Source organism: Lichenostomus cassidix, chromosome 2 (assembly GCF_008360975.1).
Source record: "Lichenostomus cassidix isolate B80296 chromosome 2, HeHo_3.0, whole genome shotgun sequence".
Taxonomy (NCBI): Eukaryota; Metazoa; Chordata; class Aves; order Passeriformes; family Meliphagidae; genus Lichenostomus; species Lichenostomus cassidix.
The window spans coordinates 40444764-40466065 of record NC_139482.1 but is presented as its reverse complement, the minus strand read 5'-3'; the positions used below and the strand labels follow the sequence as shown (position 1 = coordinate 40466065).

Below are 21302 nucleotides of genomic sequence, written 5' to 3'. Positions count from 1 at the left end.
GAGACTCTCCAAGACAGTTGTGCTTCACCCTTTTCCAGTATGTTGAAATGCACTGAGGATCCTTTATATAAAATGACAGAGGACTTTTTTGATGGATAAGCACATCAGGGAATGGTAACGTGTGGATCCTGGCAATTCAAAGTATGCAGAAATGCAGTTATCTTGAAGCAGAGCTTCAGAAGTAACACTTCAGAACTTGTTACACTCTTACAATCAGTGCAATTAGATCACACATAACCCATCCTCCCCTTTCCATGAAATCAAATGTGCTCCTTAAAGAAACAGAACGTTACAGCAGAGGGCTCTTGTCACAGGGAGCAGCTGGCTGTTGCTACAAGACCCAGGACTTTAATGTGGCTGGACAAGCAGAGCAAGGCTACAATGTAAGCACTTTTAGCCAGATATAACCAAGTATCCACTTACTGTTGGTTGCATAACATATGGCGGATGAGGCATCCATGAAGTACTCTGGACCTGCACATCAAATACTTTTAATTAGCATAGAAAAGTTTAAAACCTAAAGATTTACTTGAAAACATTCTCACTATTATAACTAAGGCGCTAATTTTGACAAAAGACTTCAGTCTCATAACTCAACACAAAATTAATTTAAGCTTCATAAAGTTATTGACAAAGGAAAAAGCTTGCAAATTTCATTTGATTATGTTTTCCACCAAAGTCAGAAGTCTGAGTGATTGCACCACTTCTATGAATCACAACATTTTATCTCATAAAGCAGTCTTCAATATTCCACGTTGTCCTGTTTCTTCATTTGCATTGTTTGCTTTCATCCATCAATGTAATCATGAACATGTCATCCAACCGACAGTGCAGGAGACATAAAATGTTCAAAGTTTATTTTCAAAAGTATCTGTATGAACTCTTAAAGGTATGACACTTTCAGAGATCCCAGAATGACTTATTCTGTTTTCAGTAAGAACTGCAGATCCAATTCCGAGTTTCTGAAACTTATTGTAATTGAAAGCTTTCATGGCAAAGCTGGCTTAAGAAGACTCTGCCCCTCCAGGATCATTCTTAGCTTGAGCATCCTGGGGTCTGTTCCCACCAGAACTCCATAGGCATCACCAAAGTCTTTGTTGTTCTGCCTTATGACTGACATGTAACATATTTCAAGGACATAACAATTTTACTAAGAATTTAACACATTACGGATGTTTGCATGTTTGTGGTGGTGCCTCTGGGCCATAACTCCCTCTCGTGCTATGTGTGAACGGCCCACATGTTATCAGACTCAGAAGAAGTATTGCACATTTTTGTTTCCTTTTGCATCAGTCTGGGCACCACAACACACAAGTACACAAAAAGTGCAGCTGTGCTACAGTCATTAGAGGGTACCCCACTTGCTGTATGTGGCACCTCAGACTGAGCATGACCAGGGATAACAAGGAGAAAGCTACAAGGTCCCACTTGTCCAAATGCCCTGTGATTTTGTTCATGAAGAAAGTGTTGAAAATTAATTGTATAACTGTGTGCTTCAACATCTGTATACGTTTATCAAAGTCTATTCTTTTTTAGCAAGTTCAGCAAAACATCTTTAGAACAAAAACCAGCACACCCACGTGCAAGCACACCTCTACTACAACATCTTCTGTTGTGAATTTCCATGAGCTGAAACACAGTAGAGCTGCCACAGTTTGCTGCTGCTCATTGCTCTCACTCTTGCACTGCTGCATTTCCTTCACCATGCCAGGGCAAATGTTTTTTGGGCTTACACTGCAAACTACCCAAGGAAAATGATACGGGTTAAAAAAAAAAAAAAAAAAAAAAAGAATGATTTTGGCGCAAACGCATGAAACCACAAACTGATGCAATGGTTCAAACCAGAAAGGGAGCAACTGTGAACTGTGAAGCAGTGATGGAAGTGGCTGGGTGGCCTGAACTCAGTGGCCTGAATAAGAGGAAAATAGTATGGCTCTTAAGCCAGCTTTGCTACAGAGAAAATTGTGTGTGAGCAGCACTTGTGTATCTCTGGCATTGACTCTTTTTTGGTGCTGCCATTACTGAAATTTACTGAATTTACCTCATCCAAACAACTTTTGTTTGGCAAGTACTACATAGCCATCTAAAATAAAATAACAAAAGTCAAAGAGAATTACAAGAATCATTTATCTTTGAAGATCAAATTTAAAGCACAGTAACCCCCCCCAATTACCTGTAAGCAGTACCACACCATCTGCAACACCCCCACCCCCAAAAAACCAACCCTAACATGAACATTAACCCACCATGCAGCTCTGCAAGTTTGGGTATCTTTCAGGTAAGACTCAGGGTTGGAAAAGCACTAACAGCACAGGACAGAAATAACTAAAATTGGAAAAGGAATAGCCAATGACCAGCTTCTGCAAAGTGATATGCTCCCAGAGAATGGCTAATAATAAAAATATACAATCTAGTTTTGACTTCCATCTCAGAAAGCCAAAACAAGACAATAATTTCCCAGTGGAGATCTGAGAAGGATATGCTGAAAAGATAAATTCTGAACAACATGGCACGTAGCAGACTAAAGACGGATATGAGGACACTTATCCTCAAGTAATTTGCTTTGTCAGGGATTATTGGATAAAAATGAGCACTTTTAAAGGATGCAGTTACTGGAAAAAATACCGTTGAGGTCAAAAGGTCAAAGTAGAATGCAGTCAACACAAATCTTTTTTAAAAACACTTTAAAAAAACATTTGGCTAATGAAGGGGAGCCAACATGAGGAAATAGTTCAGTAAGAATGACAAGCTTCTGGTGCTGTCACCTGGAAATTAGGCAAAATGTTTTTTGTCAGAGAAGCTGATTGAAATTAAGAATTACGGTGGCTTTCATTACTGCCGTTGAAAATGCAGGAAACACTTAAAACTCTACCCAGTGATACCTGAATATTACTAGAGAGCCCCTTGTTTTAAGTGTGACTCAAGAGTGCAAGCACTCATACAATTTCTGTGGTATACGCTCTGCCTTCATCCACATCCAAAACGTAATTAACTGGGAAAGACAGTAGACAAGAGCATATCTGACGTACCTGATATGTAGAGACAGGGGAAGCAGCAATGAATGGCGTGATTGATGTCTGTGGAATCATGCGGTTTGTTGGAATACTGTACGGTGAGGAATAAAATCTGCAAACAAAGAACAAAAGCGAGATTTTTTTTGAACCTTTTGACTACTTAGGCTCTGACTAAATAATTCACTGCCTCCTGGACAAAGACAAAAAGAGTCTACACAGGTAATTATGTCCATCTATTTCCAAAACCACAATAAAAAAGATGTGATGACTCCATTGAGCAGATCTTGAAAATGGAAAGGAGGAGGAATATTTACACAAAGCATATTTTTTTTTCACTTCAACTAGCACAAATATAGAACTTCACAATACAAGAAGCAATTATCTGAAATGCAAAGACAGCTGATTTTCCAGAGTGCTAGCTAGTGAAAGGAAATTTCTTATGCGGTATCGAAGACAACATTACCGATTTCATTTTTACACAGGGCACTGTTTTCTTTTCATATCCTGGTGCTTCAATGCTGAGAATAACACATTCAATACACATGCCTGAATTATTTTATTAAGAGGTGGCTACACAAACTCTGGCTGAAATTTTTGTATTCCTCACAGAGAGCAAAACCCCCTTTTTCTAGTGAAATGTATCAGAATTATGAGGCTAAATGCCCCAGGCAGCACTGAAAATCTCAGATTCAGTTGGTTTTATTTCCACTGTTGCGTGTTATGAACAGAAGCTGCACTATCTTTTGCTTGATGGTAATAAATGTTATATTCTTTCTCCTTCCCTGTGGGTTAATGATTATTGATAAAATTATCACTTGGAAAATATCACTACTACTGGATTGTATTAGTACTTAATATCTGTGTGCTTGTAAAGATTTTTGCATTTGCCCTTTTTTCAGCTTTAACTGTGAGCCAGAACAATAAAATTGCTTTACAAAATAATGTTTGTGGTCTTACAGTTGTCCAAATGCTGGTGTTTTGGACTCAGAGAGAAACACTCATGTGCAGTGTTCTTTTGTCTGATTTAAACCTCATGTAGATCCTTCTCAAATAGGATGCACCAATAAGCAACAGAAGATTTTGCACCGTGAAGTAGATTGCATTCCCTCTCTTTTTAAATTTTTTTCCTCCCTACTCTGAGGCAATCAGCAGTAGTTTCCACAAGAGCTATGCAACAAAAAAAAATCATTACTGGTTTTAAACAAGTGCTCTATTTCCTGATCACCCTGGCATCACAGATTTAGTATTAATCAGTCTAGTTCAGACTGGATGCATTCATTCTGGATGCAGGCTCAAATAACCACTGACTTCAACCAATAGCCTTGGAAAAACAGGCTGCTCTCTTTGAACGTTGGGCAGAAACATTCAAAGTTAGGAGGGGAGAGGGAGACAGAGAAGCAATCATTTGTTCTTTCTATTCCAAATCAGATTTTAAAATGCCAAAAGCAGCAGGTGGCATCTAAGTGATTTTTTGTTTAATAGAAATATAATGCTATTTTAGGACCACTTATCTGCCCTCACAATGCTTGCACAGAGACTATTTTAAAATTGTGCCTTTGCCCAATTTTTTATATATATCCTTTTATAAGAACTTAGAGGCGTTTGTATCCCCATGCTTATACCAAATATTAAGTTCACACAACATTGTGGGAGATAGGATTTTCACCCCACTAGTCGGGTTCATCTATAGCACTAACACAATGCATATCACCTAACTCCTTTTACAGGGGTATTCTCCCAGATCAATGTTAAATAGCAATCACTTGGACTATGCTTTTGCTAAGTGGATCAACTAAGAAATGTTGTGTGCAGCAAATGAATATAGTCAATGGCAGACTGACAAAATTTAGTCTGTGGGTAAAATGTGCAATGCATAGAAATACATATAAATCTCTTAAACTAAAAGATAATATAAAACAAAAACTCTTTTGAGAAAACCACACATTTTTGTTCTTGCTGTTCTCATTCTGTTCACAAACCTGGCACTGATGCTGGGCTCATACTCATAACCACATATGAACCGCTTGGACAAAGACAAGTACAGGGAAGAAACAACATTCCATTTGGAAGTAGTGCTGACTCTTTGGAATAAACTCTCCAATAAATCCCAGCAAATACTAACAAATTTACAGAAAATGTGTGCTAAGCCAAGAACTTGACAGACAGCTTGCCATTTCAGTTTCAGCTTAGAGATGCAGTTATCTGAATAGTACATAAGCCTGTAGAATATATGCTATGGTAATGTGGAAAATACAGTCCTTCCAACACCCCTGCCAATACCATTTATCTGTCGCCATTTGGAATGCTCTCAAATAAGCATCAAATAAAACATACTACCAGGACTCTCAGCTGAATTGGGAAAATTTGTGCACAAGGGCATCAAGGAAGAGAAAGGAAGAAACTCTGATGCTGCAAATGACAATGCATGAAAATCCAGTCCATATATTTCTATTTTAATAATAATAATAGTAATAAATCAAGTATAACAATCTCAGTCACTGTGACAGGCTGTAGAGAAAACATTTTCCAGCCAGAAATCTCTTACATGAAGAGAAAAAGGCTTGTCTTCTTTCCTCAGTGCCACCTGTGGACAAAATGGTCTGATAACAAAGGATGTGGATATCTCTGCCACATGTGAAGTACAGTGCTGTGGTGCTGTGGTGAGGATAGAGGTGTCCTTGCTGGGGATGGACTCAGGCAGAGCTACCCTCAGGTATGGGATCCTCAACCTGCCACACTGCTGGAGTCGTTTGCTGCCAGGGCAGCGCCCATTGACAAAGAGGGCTCAACATGCCCTCACCCATGGGACACCAAGGCATCTCCCTAAATTCCCTTCACACAGAAATAGCCTAATATCCTAATATGTAACTGGCATAAGTGACATGCTGGGGATCTAATAAAAGATGGGGGGAACAAAAATGCAAGAGTGGCCTGTTCTGGTGCAAACCCTACAGCACGCCAACAAGATCTGCAGCTGAGGACCTTGCTATATCCAGACTTAGGCTTTGCCTTCTTTAGGCTTTGGGAGATGTGAAATGAGCTGGAAGATGCATGCTGTAGGTTCATTCAAGGGAATACAGGACTCTCAGCCATCAGAATATCCACATTCGAAAGAGGAGTGGAAAGAGATATGAATTATATTGGCTTTGACTCATTTTAGATATATTAAATTATGTATCCAAGTTTGCTGGCATTAAAATGCACAGTGCATCTAGTACTGTGCACTAGGCATTTTGGGAGCTGCAGCCTTTGTGGCAGTTGACCTGTGAGCTCTAAGGAGAGCTCTCCAAAAGGCTCAGCTGCATTTTCTGCAGATGCTGTTTGCATCCTTACATGGCTCTGTGCAGTTTTTTGCAGCTGTAAGAAAGTGTACCTGCTCCTCAGCTGCAATTGCAATGCTAGAGGCACAAGCATGCAGGTGGCAAGGGCAAGGAAAAATGGACACTGCCCTTGTATTAAAAATAGACTTTTTCAGTATGCCTAGATTCCATAAGCACAGTGGAAACTCACCACTAATAGGGAAAAAGATGCTCCTGGAAGTTCCTGAAGAAGGCTTTATAAAGGGCTCAAAAGTACACATTTTTAAACGATATTAAAAAGAAGCATATTTCCAGTACATCATCAGGCACACAGAGGCAGTGCTTTAACAACAGTTTCTGTTGCTTAACAGACAAAGCACATACTCCTCTGCTACACCAACCCTCCCTTTGCATTTGGGGACTGCATTATCTGCAGTGTCTGGTCGCTATTTCTCTGCCAAAAAGTGGGGAAAAAAATCCATATGGTTCCCATTCTATTGGGGAACGTGCAAGCTTCCAGACAGAATCAGCACAAGAGCAAGATCCTATTTGCACTGCAATAAACACCATTTGCTCATGCCTCATGCCTGCGGGCAGTACTGAAAAAGTCAGATTCATAAATAGTGTCCTGGGGCTCACATAATGTAAGTGTATTACCAAGCATTATCAAGGCAGCAATTTTCTGTTGCAACAAGGCACACAGTCAGATGTTTGAGTTGGAAAAGACCTATCTGAATATTGAGCCCATTGGCCAGCAAACGCACAGAATAGTCCCCCAGATATCAGATACTAAACTGATACAGTACATTGCAATCTTATTCAAATGGCCAGGAGGACTCCAGCCTCAGGAACATTTTAAATGAGCTGTCTTACAGTGCAAGTACAAGAGCTCTATCCTGTTCTTTGTATGAGTGCATAAAAGTACTAAAACAATGTTAACGTCACAAATTGAAAAATCAATAGCATATTACAACAGGCACACTACTCCCCAAAATAAAACCTAAGTACCTTTGTAAACACAATTCAGAAAAGGCTGATTATAAAACAAAAAGAAGGCCCAGAGAGGTTTCCAAGTGAAAAGAGCTTACCTACTGAAGTGTGTGCTTACCCTATCTTCAGTACCTCATACTGCAATGCTATGGTACACTATGGGCTGGATCCTCCACTCCATTATACCAGTTTTATGCTGATGTAACTCCACTGGATGCTTAAACAGAGCTACATAGGCATTAAAAACAATATAATGAAATGGAGAATCAAGCTTTACAATGCAATAGACTCAGAAGAAAATCGTCTATTCCTTAGTGGGGAAAAAGACATAGTCATTTTTAGTAAAAGCCTCTCTCTCACTCTCTTTTGTTTTATTCCTGCTATAGATTTTCAAGGCAAATATGCAGTTATATGGTAATAAAAGTGATAGTACAACACCAGGAACAATGAGAACCTACCTTTTCATTTGGAAACAAGAGTCCAGATTCTTCCCTGAGGTTTGGTTATGGCTCAACACAAAACCTAACATAATCCATGCCACTTAAGGAACTGTGAATTTTAAATACCACCCCATGACACCTGCAGAGACATGTTTCTCTAGTAGGCTACCATCCTCCACACAATCTTGTGTGGGCTTAGCAACTTAGATGCATCCAAATGCATCTAAAAACCCTATAAAGAACTCTAGTAAATGTCAGCATGTGCAGTTAATCTTTCTTTTAAAATTTTATTGGTAATTCACAACCCTTTGGAGTCATCACCTTGACTTGATATCTTTACATTTGCCATCCCCAGCCTCAGTTCACTGAGTTCCACACTGGTGACGCCAGATGACTGAACAGGAATGCTACAAGGAAAAGGCCTTTGTTTTACAGATCTTTGGATGACATTGCTCCATGCAAACCATAGCAGCTTGGCCCACATTCTGGACAAAATATTCTGCACCCTTTGAAGCACAGTGTGGGTGTGGGCATAGCATCAGCTTTGTGCTCACTTCCACACTGCCCTCCCCGTGAGGAAGTTCCCCTTTCCTGAGTTAACCTGTGTTATTTCATAGAGCTTAAGAGCCTCTAAGTCTCTTTCACCATGGCCACACACCGACGCCTGTGTCTTGTGTCAGCGAGCAACAAATCACATTTACACATTTCACAAGCAAAGCACCAAGGTGCTCACAGACAACCAAAATAAAACTCACAAGCTAGACTTTTACTGTACTTGCAAGTAAAGAGGCTTATGAAAAAGAGTGAAAACTTAAAACTACAGGATATCTAGAGACTACAATGTGAACGCCTGGGGAGATAAAAAAAAATCCTGTGGAACCAAAAAGATCCTGGTGATCCTCATGATGCTGCACACAATCAAGATTTCACCACAAGAGTATTTTGAATGATGGTTTAGTCCTGATAAAACTGAAAATATTTTGACACTCTAGAAAGAAGACATATGTCAAAGTGGTAATTAACTGTCACTCTTAGAGAGATATCTGGTACTGTAATTTAATTTATTTCTTGCTGTAAAAATAAAAGAATGTTTAAAGAACTGCCGAGCTAAAATTCTCCATTGGGTACAATTTCTTTTCCCAATGATCAGTGACAGCATGTTCAAACAACTGAGTGACCAAACCATGTGAGCAGCCTGAACACCATGGGTACTCTTTGATATGAATAATGTTTGGTTCTGAGACAAGATTCAACTCTTCAAAAAAATATTCTTGAATTAAATTTATATTTTTCTCAAAGGATCATTCAAACTACAGTTTCCAAAACATTCACACAGCTGCCATGCAGGAATTTATGTGAAAAAAAAGCTAGCTGTCCACATGAAACACTAGTGGATTATGAAATTGTGATGTTTTTATTATAGACTATAATGTTTTACCAACTGAAAAGTATGACAATAGAGAAGAATTATTCATTCTGAGGTCAGAACAGAGAAACAGAAGCAGAGGATTCTGAAATCACAACTAAAAACAAACTCTATTCTGAGTTTGGCCTCTTCCTCCATAACACAGGACTATCACAAGTCCTACAAAATTACCTCTTGTTAGGGAAAATCAGGCAAAATAGACTATTGTTTTCTTTTTAAACTACTGGGAATGTTAGCGTTTTTCTCCTAGATGCTCCAACTAGTAGTGCCCTAACAAATACTTAACAAATAAACACATTCCTATCTATATCAATATATTCTCCCTTTCAGCTGGAAAACACAGGTGGGAGTATGCATGGAATTTGATAATCTCATCATACATCTCTCTGGTCAAAGAGTGACTGTCAAAGAGTTCAGGGCTGAACTTCCTGCCGCTCTTCAAACTGTTAACCCAGCTGAAAAGAGAGCTAAATTTCAAGGATATATTTTTCCAGCTTTTGAAATAATTGGAAATGTAATCATGCAGGTAAAAAATATCATGATGTAATTTCACTGCTCAATTTGAGGAAAACGGCAGTGTCTTGTGTCAGCAAACGGTAGCTGAGAAATAAAGAAGAGCGTTGCTCAGAATTTTACCCCTAAATCGCATCTGCTTACACACTAATCTAAGTCTTTCTCCCTATCTGGCATTTTTATTCAGACAATGCCATGGAAGCCAGCCAGCTTGCAGAAAGAACCCCAGATGAAGTAATAGCTCTATTATCCAAAATAAGATAGAATCTTCAGTGATTATTTTAACAAAAGTGAAGTCAGTAAAGGGAAATTTTACTGGTTTCCACTTCATGACAGAGAGAGATTAAAAAGACATCTACTAACATTTGTCAAATAGAGATGGAAACTATTAGGAAAAACAACTTCCCATTCAAACAGATACTGCAAACAAGAAGGCATAAAAAGAAAAGGAAAACTAAAAGAAGAACTTGACAATATAGCATTATAGGCTTCAGACAAAATATGACTGAATGGATTTGCTTTTCAAAAAGTTTCACCACAGAATGAGAAAACAGAAGATGACATTCAAAATAATTTTCAAAAAGACATAAGAAAACATGCATTCCTTACCCATTCTGTATAGCAGCTGTTGGATCATAAGTCAAAGCCATGCCAGCCTGCACATAGTTAGGGAAGAAAAACAGATTTTTTACTATTACTGCAGGAAAAGAGATGAAAAAAAAGACATGAAACATATTCTAAGCCAATATGAATAAAAACTGAATGCAACTTAAATAGAAATCTAATTCTCAAGGGAAGCTCAGATGGCCCAAAGCAGCATGGACAGATTGAGTACCACCCCTGCCTGAGAGATCACTGAGAAACAGATCTGTTCAGTCTGTTGGTTGTCATCTTTCTGTAACATTTAGGGCAAATGGTGTTTTTGCTGCACCAGGATCATTTAATAACTCTCCTGAGATCAATGCCTTTACAGCTGATTACTCACTATAACAAGACAGGCCCAAGTCCTGCTGTTGCCTGTGAGATGGGTGGTTGGTAAATATTCCAAAGCCAACTTCATGAGAGCTTCACAGGAAGGAGTCTCATCTTTCCTACAAAGGTCACACCCTGCATGACCCCTGTCTACCGTTTCCCTGGGGTGTAACTCACATTTAGAGTTATTTCATTACCATGAGACAAGAAACAAAAAACAGGCTCAAAAGCAGAAAAGCTTGAGCTTTCAAACAAGGCTTTTAAAATACTTCAGAGGTCTGGACAGCAAAAGAATTTGTTAATGTGTTACACAGAGCTTTTCAACTGCCATTTACCACCAGGAAGACCGTGACCTGTATGAAAGGACCTGGCAGTGTCAAAACATTGTCCAGTTAACAACTGTCATCGCTGCCACCATCAGCAGACATATCCACAGGTACCACAGAAAGGCAGTGAGAGAGCAGGGCTGGAGACAGAATTAAGCACTCCACCTTATGCTCCAAGATAGCAGTCAGGGTCACACAGGAAATACCTTTTTTCTCCCCTAGCTTTTACTTAAAGACATGGAACTGACAATCTCTCCTCCCACATACTGCATTTGCTTTGACTTTTTGCCTTCCTTATTGATTTTTATCCCTCCCTTTGTGAAATGCTTTCCAGCGTAAGACACTGCCAAGAGATGGGAAGAAGTTGTCCTTTGTGCAGAAGCATAGCAGAGGGAACCCTATGGCTCAAGGTGATGCTCTCCCTGTGGGGTCAGCTGAAAAAATGCCATGGCACCATCCCACCCCAAGGCACTGTACTCCTCCTCATTTCTCACACATATCCTATGCTTGTTGCCTGAGACAGGCAGCATCTTTTTTCAAGGACAGATGCTTTATCAGCCACGTGGCACGGTCTGCACTCCTGCTGGGAGCTTTCCATGCCCCTAAAGCCATCTAGCAAAGTATTTTTGAATAATGGCATGTGCCCCCTTCCAGATGGCTGTGCAGACAGGTCAGGAAAGCGTTTGGGCTTGGCTGCTTCCCATGCAGGCAGGTGAGCACCCAGGGTAAAGGCACTGGTGACGAGCAGGCAGAGAGCGGACAGCACTCCTGGAAGAGCCAGGTTAGCCTGGCAGCTGCAAACTAGTCTAAGAGGAGATGGTCCAGGTTTCCAGAGGCCAAAAATAATTCCTAATTTGAAAGGCCAGGCTTCACACTACCTTATGTCACCAAAAAAAAGAGTTCGTGTCCTTACTAAATTTGTATATTTTTCTCATTATTCTTTTAAGCAGATGCTAGGGCAAATGTTTTGCTTTATGAAAATGCCGCTGTTTTAATAATATAAGTAGTCTCTTCCACGCAAAGAATAATTCAGGAGGCTAAGTCCAAGTACATGTGGCTATTTTTAAAAGAAGTATTGATATCATACAAAGAAAAATAAAATGGCTATTTCTGAAAGTTTAAAATATCAGAGAACTGAATTTAAAGTAATCCAGACCACTACTAATTTTGATGTAAAAAAATTAATTAGCTGAAAAAATCATCATCCCTTACTCAACTTGGTTCTATATTCTTATGTCTTATACATGCTCAGCACATTATATTGTTTAGTAAGGTTGCATTAATTACTAATGGAAATGTATAAATTTGAAAACAAAAGAGAAAAGAAAACTTTACTTCATAAAATTTTTGGCTGCAATACATTTTTGTGGAAACATACTGTCTTGTTTTCCTTTCTCTTTTCACAACATATAAAATATGTTATTGCTCTCTTTTTGTATTCCTGCACTGGTGAAGACAACTTAAATTGTATGTACAAGCCCTAGAGGGACAGAAGAACTGATTCCAGCTATTATTTTAAAAATACTCTTTAAAATAACTTAAGATATTTCCTATGAATTGAGGTGCTTACATTTTAACATCTTATCACACATCTACTCAAGACTAAGGAAAAAAACACACAGTTTCTTGGGAAAGGACAGATCCAAGCTTTCTAAATTAAGGAGTTCCTAGGTCTAGTCATCCTTAGACTTGTTGGATCAGAGCAATATCCCACAGCTGGCATTAGTGACCTGGGGACAAAATGGCAACAAGGGAGGTAGATCTGGGAGGAAAAGGGAAAATGAGTAACTGCTATTATTTTCATTTCTTTGACACAAATAAGAATGAAGGTACAGAACTGACAACCTGCAGCAGCTCTTTCACTGCAGCCCTAATGATGTTTGCTGTCCACATCAGATCTGCAAACACAAGTTTGTGCCACTTTCAGTTACTTTTCTCGTGAATATTTGAGAATCCACATGGCTGTGGCATGGACCCTCAGCTCACCCTCCAAGCCCATCATGTCCAGACCTGTGTGGGGGTCCATGCAGACAATCAGCACAAACTCAGTTCTCTACATTGGTATTAATAACAGGGGACACAGCTGTGTGCCTGAAAGTACAAAATATGAAAGGCTGTACACTCATCTCCTCCTTATCCATGTTCCATATCCATACTGCAAAGAGACAGATTACCAGAATCTGTTCAAGTATTTCAGCAGTGACCACTATAAATATCACCATCACATTTACCAGTAAATGAAAAGTTTCACATTCGACAAATAGGACACAGCATGTGGCAATATGTGCATATGGTAACCACCTACAGTTGGCCTAGTAATATTGCTAATATCCCCCATTGCTGCATAGCCTTAAACAGCTGCTATTTCAAATAGCTGCTAACACAGGACTATTTACTTCTTTCTCATAAAGTTGTGCAATTCCTCCCTACAAAATTATGCTGGCTGGAAGCCCAGGAGTGGCAACACTTAGCATGGACCAGTCAAAGATTTATGGTCTGAACCATCCTCATTTATCAGGAATAAAAACTGATGAGCAATAATAACTTACTGGAAAATTGTCTGAACTTTCCTCCATAGCACACAAACAGGAATTCCAAAAATACCAAAGGCAGAATATTAGGGTTGGCCTCAGACTTCCATGTGAGAGAGGTCCAGCTTATTCTGTCAAAACCAGAACTGAATATAGCTATCACAGTGCTTAATACAGGCTGAACTATACCAAGTGTTGGCTGATGCCTCTTTAGCAGCGCTCTGCTGTGCTGAGAGACTGTTTTTCATCCACTGGTTTGCTTGTGTTTCAGTGGAAGGAGAGGGTCTTATTCTTTCTTCTCATAGTGACACTTCCTGATAAAATGGCACCTGAGGGAGTGGCACTGATGATGGAATGCTACCTTAGGAAAGCATTTGCCAGGTAAATCTTCTATTAAGGACCAACTGAACCACATAATTTTTATGCCACTCAGACAGATAATGGACATAGACAGCTATTGAATGAAAACACACGATGCACAACTGGGAGGAGCTGTTGACTCCCTTGAAGGCAGGGAGGCCCTGCAGAGAGACCTGGACAAATTAGAAAACTGGGCAATCACCAACCATATCAAGGTAAACAAGAGGAAGTGCCGGATTCTGCATGTGGGATGGGACAACCCTGCATGTACATCAAGACTAGGCAATGAGAGACTGGAAAGCAGCCCTGCAGAAAGGGATCTGGGTGTCCTGGTTGACGGAAAGTTGAATATGAGTCAGCAGTGCCCTGGTAGCCAGGAGGACTACCAGTGTCCTGGTGTGCATCAGGCACAGCATCACCAGCCTAGAAAGGGAGGGGATTGTCCTGCTCTGCTCTGCTCCGGGGCAGCCTCACCTCGAGTGCTGGGGGCAGTTTTGGGCATCTCAATGTAAGAAAGATGTTAAACTGCTAGAGAGTGTTGGTGAAGGGCCTGGTGGGGAAGCCATATGAGGAGTGGCTGTGGTCACTTCTTGGTCTGTTCAGCCTGGACAAGACTAAGGGGAGACTTCACTGCAGTGTACAACTTCCTCATGAGGGGAAAAGGAGGGGTAGACATTGATCTCTTCTCTGTGGTTACCAGTGACAGAACCCGAGGAAATGGTCTGAAGCTTTGTCTAGGGAGGTTTAGGTTAGACATTAGAAAAAGATTCTTCACCCAGAGGATGGTTGGGCACTGGAACAGGTTCCCCAGGGAAGTGGTCACAGCATCCAGCCTGACAGAGGTCAAGAAATATTTGGACAACACTCAGGTTCATGGTGTGACTCTTGGGGATTGTCCTGTGCAGGGCCAGGAGCTGGACTTAATGGTGCTTGTGGGTCTCTTCCAACTCGGCATATTCTGTGATTCCATGAAAATTCTGCACTTTGACATTTCAATATGGCATCTCTTAATGTAATCAAAAAAAGGGATAGCTGCTATCAGTCACATAATAGAAATAAAGATAATTCTTAATGACTGCTGGTCTGCTCAGAAAGTCAAGTGTCACAGAAATAAACCCAGCTCGTTTAAGATACTGATTTTTAAAAAGGGTTACTTAAAGCATATGAGTTTACTTATCTCTTATTTTTATCACAGTGTCTGAACTTAATGACATGTGGAAGGTTTGCTGCAGTTTTCTAACTACTGACATAGGTGAAGGAGATTCTAAGAACAAGAGACTCTGCACCTGTCTTTAAGCTCATTCATTCAATAAAGCCTCTGGAAAGCAAGGGCTTCCCCAGGAAGTTTGAAGGTCTTTTGTTCAACACTTTACTGTGAAAATTTTTCCATGGGCAAAAGACAGGGTGTTCCGTTTCTGGGTTTGTATCTTTTTTCCCCCTCTCTTTGTTCTGATTTGAACATAAATGAGCACATCTTCAGTGTCATGTGATATAAGCTGCATTTATTATTTCTCTATGCAACCCCCACAATATCTCACAAGAACAACTTTTATCAGTGCAGTATCTGTCTCCCACCAAACACAAATACCTATAAATGACATTCATTTCTTCTGTGCATCTTCTGTGCAGCATCTTGTGTGCTGCTGGGAAGCTGCTCTCACGAACAACTTCACTGTCATAATAACCATCTACCTCAGTGCACACATCTTTCCGACAGTGAGTGCAAAAATTCACCATAATATCGAACTCCTACAGAGATGTGCTATGCCTGTTCCTCAGAGATGAGACTTCCACATTATCTCCTCAAACCTGCCCTGGCCAGCCTCTTCCTAGTGCTAGAGCAAGGCAAGGCTGCTGCCACTGCAGGATCTTGTAATGTGCAGGAGGCCATAGCCTCGTTGGAAAAAATTGGAGATGCCTACAAATGGAAAAGGAGTGAAATCCATGGATGTGGTGGTTTTTCACCACCCATGCAGAAGGCCACCTGGATTTCTCCTCCTTAAGGTGAGATTTGGAAAGGAAAGGTTGTACACAGGGACTTTAGGGATTTCTGTGGTGAACTGATGTGGGAGTTAGACTAAAAGATAAGTCTCTCTTTCTCATCTCCACTGACTCATCTCTTCACCCTTTCCCACTGGAGGATTGACATCCCAAGGTGTGCTCTTGGCCACTACAGTGTTATCAATTGGAATTTCAACACTCAGATTCCCCTGCTTGTTTTGTTTCCATTGCTAATACCTGCCAGGCATCACAACTCAAGGATCTCTTGTGCCCTGACAGCAGATACCCTTATTGAAACACTTTGAGGAAAGACAAGAGAGTAGGGAAAAGAAATCATCAATCCAAATGAGATTCATGGAAAATACTGATTTAATAAAATAAGCTCATCCACCAGTAAAGTTAACTTGGCAGAATTCCTTTCTTTGATTATTTAAACAGTTCTGTCAGAAAAATTATTAGACAGACTTCTGAATTTAATTGTGAATAACCCTCCCTTTAAATAGAAGGAGAAATCTCAGATGTAAATGTGACAGCTTTTAGATTTATAGATGCATATGAAAGAAATGGAGCATTTCCCAGTGATGTGTGCTCTTAAGCAGCTGCAAGTTCTGAGAAAAAAGAAAGTAGTTGTGGAGAGAAAAATATATAATATTGATGTCTTGGGAAGTGATTCATGAACCTCAGAATGTCAGAGGCTGCACTAATAAACACAATATCAAGTTCAGATACTCAAATGAATGACAAGAAACTCATTTGTCCTACAGAACTGGAACGGAGGTCTGACATACACAGCTTCTGTTCTTGGGTTTGAGTCACTTTTTTCCCACTTCAATTTATCTGATTCATTAAAATATAAGTGCTGAAGTCTACAAAAATTGAAAAGAATAAAACAAAAATGAAAGAGAAAATATATAATATAGCATAATTATTCTGTTTCCACAGCCAGGCCATACATTTAACCTTGTCATCTTCAGGTCTATGAATCATCTGCTTTTGGAGATCTGGCACACCTATTTTGCCATCAGTGTAATCCAGTGTTATATCAGCTGTGTTTTACACTCACATCTGCACACTAGATGTGTGTACTACAGTGAGTTGGGAAGACTTCCAGATAGTTGCAGCACTCCAGCTATCTGTTGGGGATAGAGCAGAAAAAGGTATGTCCTTTCCCTTTCTCCAACATTTGTTTATTCTGCCTAAGAAAACGCTGTTGTAGCAGCAGAACTAGGAGGAGAACCTAACTACAGGGAAATCTCCAGGGCAAATGGCATGACATTTTTCACCAGAGAAGGAAATTCAAAGCCAAAATGAAAACAAAACTAACCTCTAAGAACAGGTACACTGCTAATTCTGTTTTAACCAAACCATGGCCCTTTTAAAATACAGATTGCAGTGACAGTGATTTCATATAGGTTATTGGTTTAAAACATTTTTATGCGCTTCATAAGCTCTAAATCCAAATTTTTCTTTGGTATTTGTGCCACTGAGGCATCTTCTCAAAATGTTGCCCACAGCGACAGCACCTTGTGTCATTATTCTAGATCTTTTCACTTACTGGTCAGTTATCTTTTGCCCTTAGCTTTCTTCCTCTGCTTGTGCTTCTCTTCAGGTTCAATGCCTCTCTTTACTAAACTAAGCTTTGGTTGAAAATAAGCATGCAAAGTGCTAATGTTTAACTTACAGGCATGCTAAAAATATATAATAAATGTGTTTGTGAGTGATTTACATATGAGGGTACTACTGCTTATCTGGACAAAACTGGGAATTGCCTCTCACAGCAAAGAAAAGTTACTTGTCTAGGTATAAAATACATCAACCCTAGACACCCAGGATTGTGGAACACAAATAAATAGTCCTTAGAAGCATAGAAACAGTCTATGTCTGAGTTATAAATAGGCCTGGCACAGAACTACTAATCATTTCTTAATGCATCTGCTAGTAAAGAAGGGACCATTGGCACCAGGATCAACTGCTTTAGCCCTTCACTGGTATTGACTTTACAAAAAAATTTGGGAAGTGTCTCAAATTACCCGTTGTATGTTTTTCTCTCTAAATTGCTGTTTGCATTAGGCAAAGTTGTAATGAGTAGTGGATAAAAAGAGAAACTGTTAACAAAAGCAACTTTCCCAAACTACCAGGTAATTTTGTTTTTTTTAAGAAAGAATTAAAAACATGTTTAATTCTTCAGATATTCCAAGAATTGAGCTTGGAAGAACGCGAAGGAGAAAGGGCTAAGGAGGAAGAGAAGACAGGGAAGGAAAGGAGGGTAACCTCTTGGCTCTTTAGAAACCAAGGTGTAACTCAGATTACAGAAGTAAAAAAGCAATCAATAGTAGTATTATTATCAACAATTATTAAATAACATTATAGACATCAGACCAAATTCAATGACAAGGGGGATCACATTCCATGGTGCATCTCCATGTTGTGATACATGCAGCAATACTGTAAGTCTCTTACAAGACAATGCAACTATTTAAATAGCCCAAATTTTACAAAAGCTTGCAAATGAAATAAAAATGAGTTCAAAATAATGTCACTATAAAAAAACCTTAATCACTTTCGGTTGACCAGATATAGAAGAGCTACAATTTCTAGAACTATAAACAACATTAAACTTTAGGCAGATTTCTCCCTGTTTACCAGGCAATTTTCAAATAAACCTGCTCTTAAATACACATATCAAAAGACTTTATTTCTGAATAACCAAAATGAAGTTTCATTAAATCTCCAATGGAAGATTATGTTGCAAAATTTATGTTGCAGTTTTTAATCCAATCTGATCTCATTTTGTGACTACACTTGATTCCCTGGGTGCATTTTAGACTAAAACATTTTTGGGGAGTTATGTCATCCGCCTCTAGACTTGTCAACCTCAATTTAATGGTAAATTGAATCAAATATTTTACAGACAGAATTTGAATATGATTATCCTCTATCACCATCTCAACACAATCTTGTCAGGTTAAATTTCAAAACAGAGTGCTCAATTAAACCAGTCTGACTCAGGAGAAACTAGCCTGAGAAAGAAATTACTGAACTTTGTGTAGAAATGATGTCAGTTGTTGGGTCAGAATTTCTCTGCAAATATTTCCAACACTTGTATATTAGATGCCTAATTTGACAGACTTATATAAAGCCATCACTAATATAATCTCTCAGCTCCTTAGTCCAGAGGTGGTCAACCATCACAAACACTCAGTTAAATGTCTCAGTAAATCTGCTGAACATTTCCTGAGACTCCAAACAAGAGTGTAGGGGTAAGGACTAGAAAGCACTATTCAAGATCTGGCATTCTTCCCTGGTTACAGCTGGCCAAGCCACTAAGCACCAAACCCAACCCCCAGACCTCCCAAAAAGCCCTAGAGAAATCCAGTGTATTCCTAAAGACTTGACTTTAGAAGGGAAGGCAACTCAACAATCAAAGTATTTCTATATGGTTACGAATGAATCTACAAAGATGTACGATAGGAATAAGATTTTCTATTACATTCTGCAGTACAACCTGAAAACTTTACTAAAAAAGGAAAGCCTTTCTTTTAAAATTCCATACAAGCTCTTCATAAAAGAGAGCAAAACCTCTGAGAACAGCATGACCAGAGAGGTAACACTGCAGCAAACCTGCTCCTCCCCACTAAATCTCCTGCCATTGCCTCCCTACAGCAGAGGATTGGGCACAGCTGTCTGTCTCTACTTTGCACACTCAAGTTTGAGGCCAGTGACAGAACTCTTGGCGTCATTTCTCTGGGATCTGCCCTTCCAAGAAATAATCCTCATGCACGCTCAGTGCTAGTGCTGGTTAAACCTCAGACGTTTCAGAAATGCTCTTCACGAAAGTATTCAAGAATGCAAAGGCTTATCTGAACAATAGCCAAAATACATCTTGGTCTAGATACCACAGGATTTGGCCAAGGTGGAAATACTAAGGGAGTAATCTCTTGGATGCTATTTCAATATTTTTCTTTGGAGAAGAAACAAAGAAAAAATAGAGGTGTAAGGAATATTTCCAGATCCCATTTGTCATAAGAAGTATGACACTCGTCGTGTATCAATTATTTTTCACTACTTACTGCCCATTCTTTTAAAAAGAAATTAAAACTGACAGGATTAACTGTAGGAAGGTTACCAAGTGCTGTGACATAAAGAACAACTAAATGGTAGATAATTTTTAGAGCAAGGTTGTTAAAGGACGAAGAGTTAGAAAAACCCTATTGCATGTAAAATATAAGAGTAATTATATAGAAATATTGTACATAGGAAATAAGAAAATTAACAGTGGGGAAGAAATTCAATAAAAGAGAACGTGCATTCTTGTCTTTGATGCTCTGAGTAGTAAATATCCAGTGTGCAGCAAGCTATTAACCAGATGTTAGTAAACAGAGAAAAGCTGAGAAAGTCTAGCCTGAAATATTTCTGAATTTGTATCTTTACCATCTTTTCATGTTTGTTCATTATGCCACGACAACAGCTCTGTAGCTGACTTTGATCAGCAACAAGGAATGACATCTTCCAACACTGAAACTCAGTTTTAAGTGTTGATACTATGAACACAGCAGCCACGCCCTGCCTCTAGGTCACCAGGATATCACTGGGCTTAATAGGCACCACTCCACTAGCAGCAAATAAACCAAACAAGATGCAATAGGCTGATGCCCTAAGGCCACAGGCATAATGGTGGCTTGCTGCCTTTAAATTTATTTTCTCTTTTTTTTATTGATTTGAACTGAAGGAAGTATAAAACAGTGGAGATAATAACTATGATGGTATTTACTTTTTAAACAGGAATTTACAGGTCTTTAAAACATGGATTGTTGACCTTATTGAGGGTTTACTATTGTCTCCTATACATAGATCTTTGTTTTTCAAGCTCTGTATATGCTGACCCGAGTCTACTGTTTGAGGTACTTCTTGGGCAGCTGCTCTTCAGCAGATCCCTAATATGTAACATGACAAACCATAATTGCTCTGAGAAAACAACTCAATTCTTTGAGATATACAGCATAAGAGACTGCAATGAGCCTTTAGAGAGTTCTGCAATGTCCTGTAGCAAATATGTCTGCCACACTGGGATTTTCAGCCCACAGTGCTAAAAATGGACCATTGCTGTTGGAACTGTGTAGAACAACCATGGGATGGTGGGAGAAATTTCTACACTTTCAAGAGGTCTTTCTGTTTGTTTAGGAGCTCACCAATAGTGCTAGAGCATAGATTCCATAAACTAATGGTCTGAAAAGCATCAGCTAGAAAAATCAAGCAGTTATAAAAAAGCAGAAATCCTCTAGAAACATGCAACTCAGAAGTACCAAATAGTTTTCTTTTCTTTTCTTTTTCTTTAAATCTGCCTTGTGAAATTGAAGCAAAAATAGCAACACTCACCACCCCCCAAAACAAAGAAAAGACCCCCCATCAACTTGTATTCCAGAGAAGCAC

The 21302-nt window shown here is 39.3% G+C and overlaps 1 protein-coding gene across 9 annotated transcripts in view; it reads right to left on the bottom strand.

Moving 5' to 3' along the window:
* The window catches only part of RBMS3 (RNA binding motif single stranded interacting protein 3), a 713047-nt gene that overhangs the window by 69153 nt on the left and 622592 nt on the right, over positions 1–21302 (bottom strand). For all 9 annotated transcript variants that reach the window (XM_085051163.1, XM_085051162.1, XM_085051159.1 and 6 more), the window contains 3 exons: positions 10292–10338; positions 3030–3126; positions 424–474 (listed from right to left, as the gene is read on the bottom strand). In XM_085051163.1, the coding sequence (XP_084907289.1) occupies positions 424–474; positions 3030–3126; positions 10292–10338 (195 nt within the window). The remainder of the gene's footprint in view (positions 1–423; positions 475–3029; positions 3127–10291; positions 10339–21302) is intronic.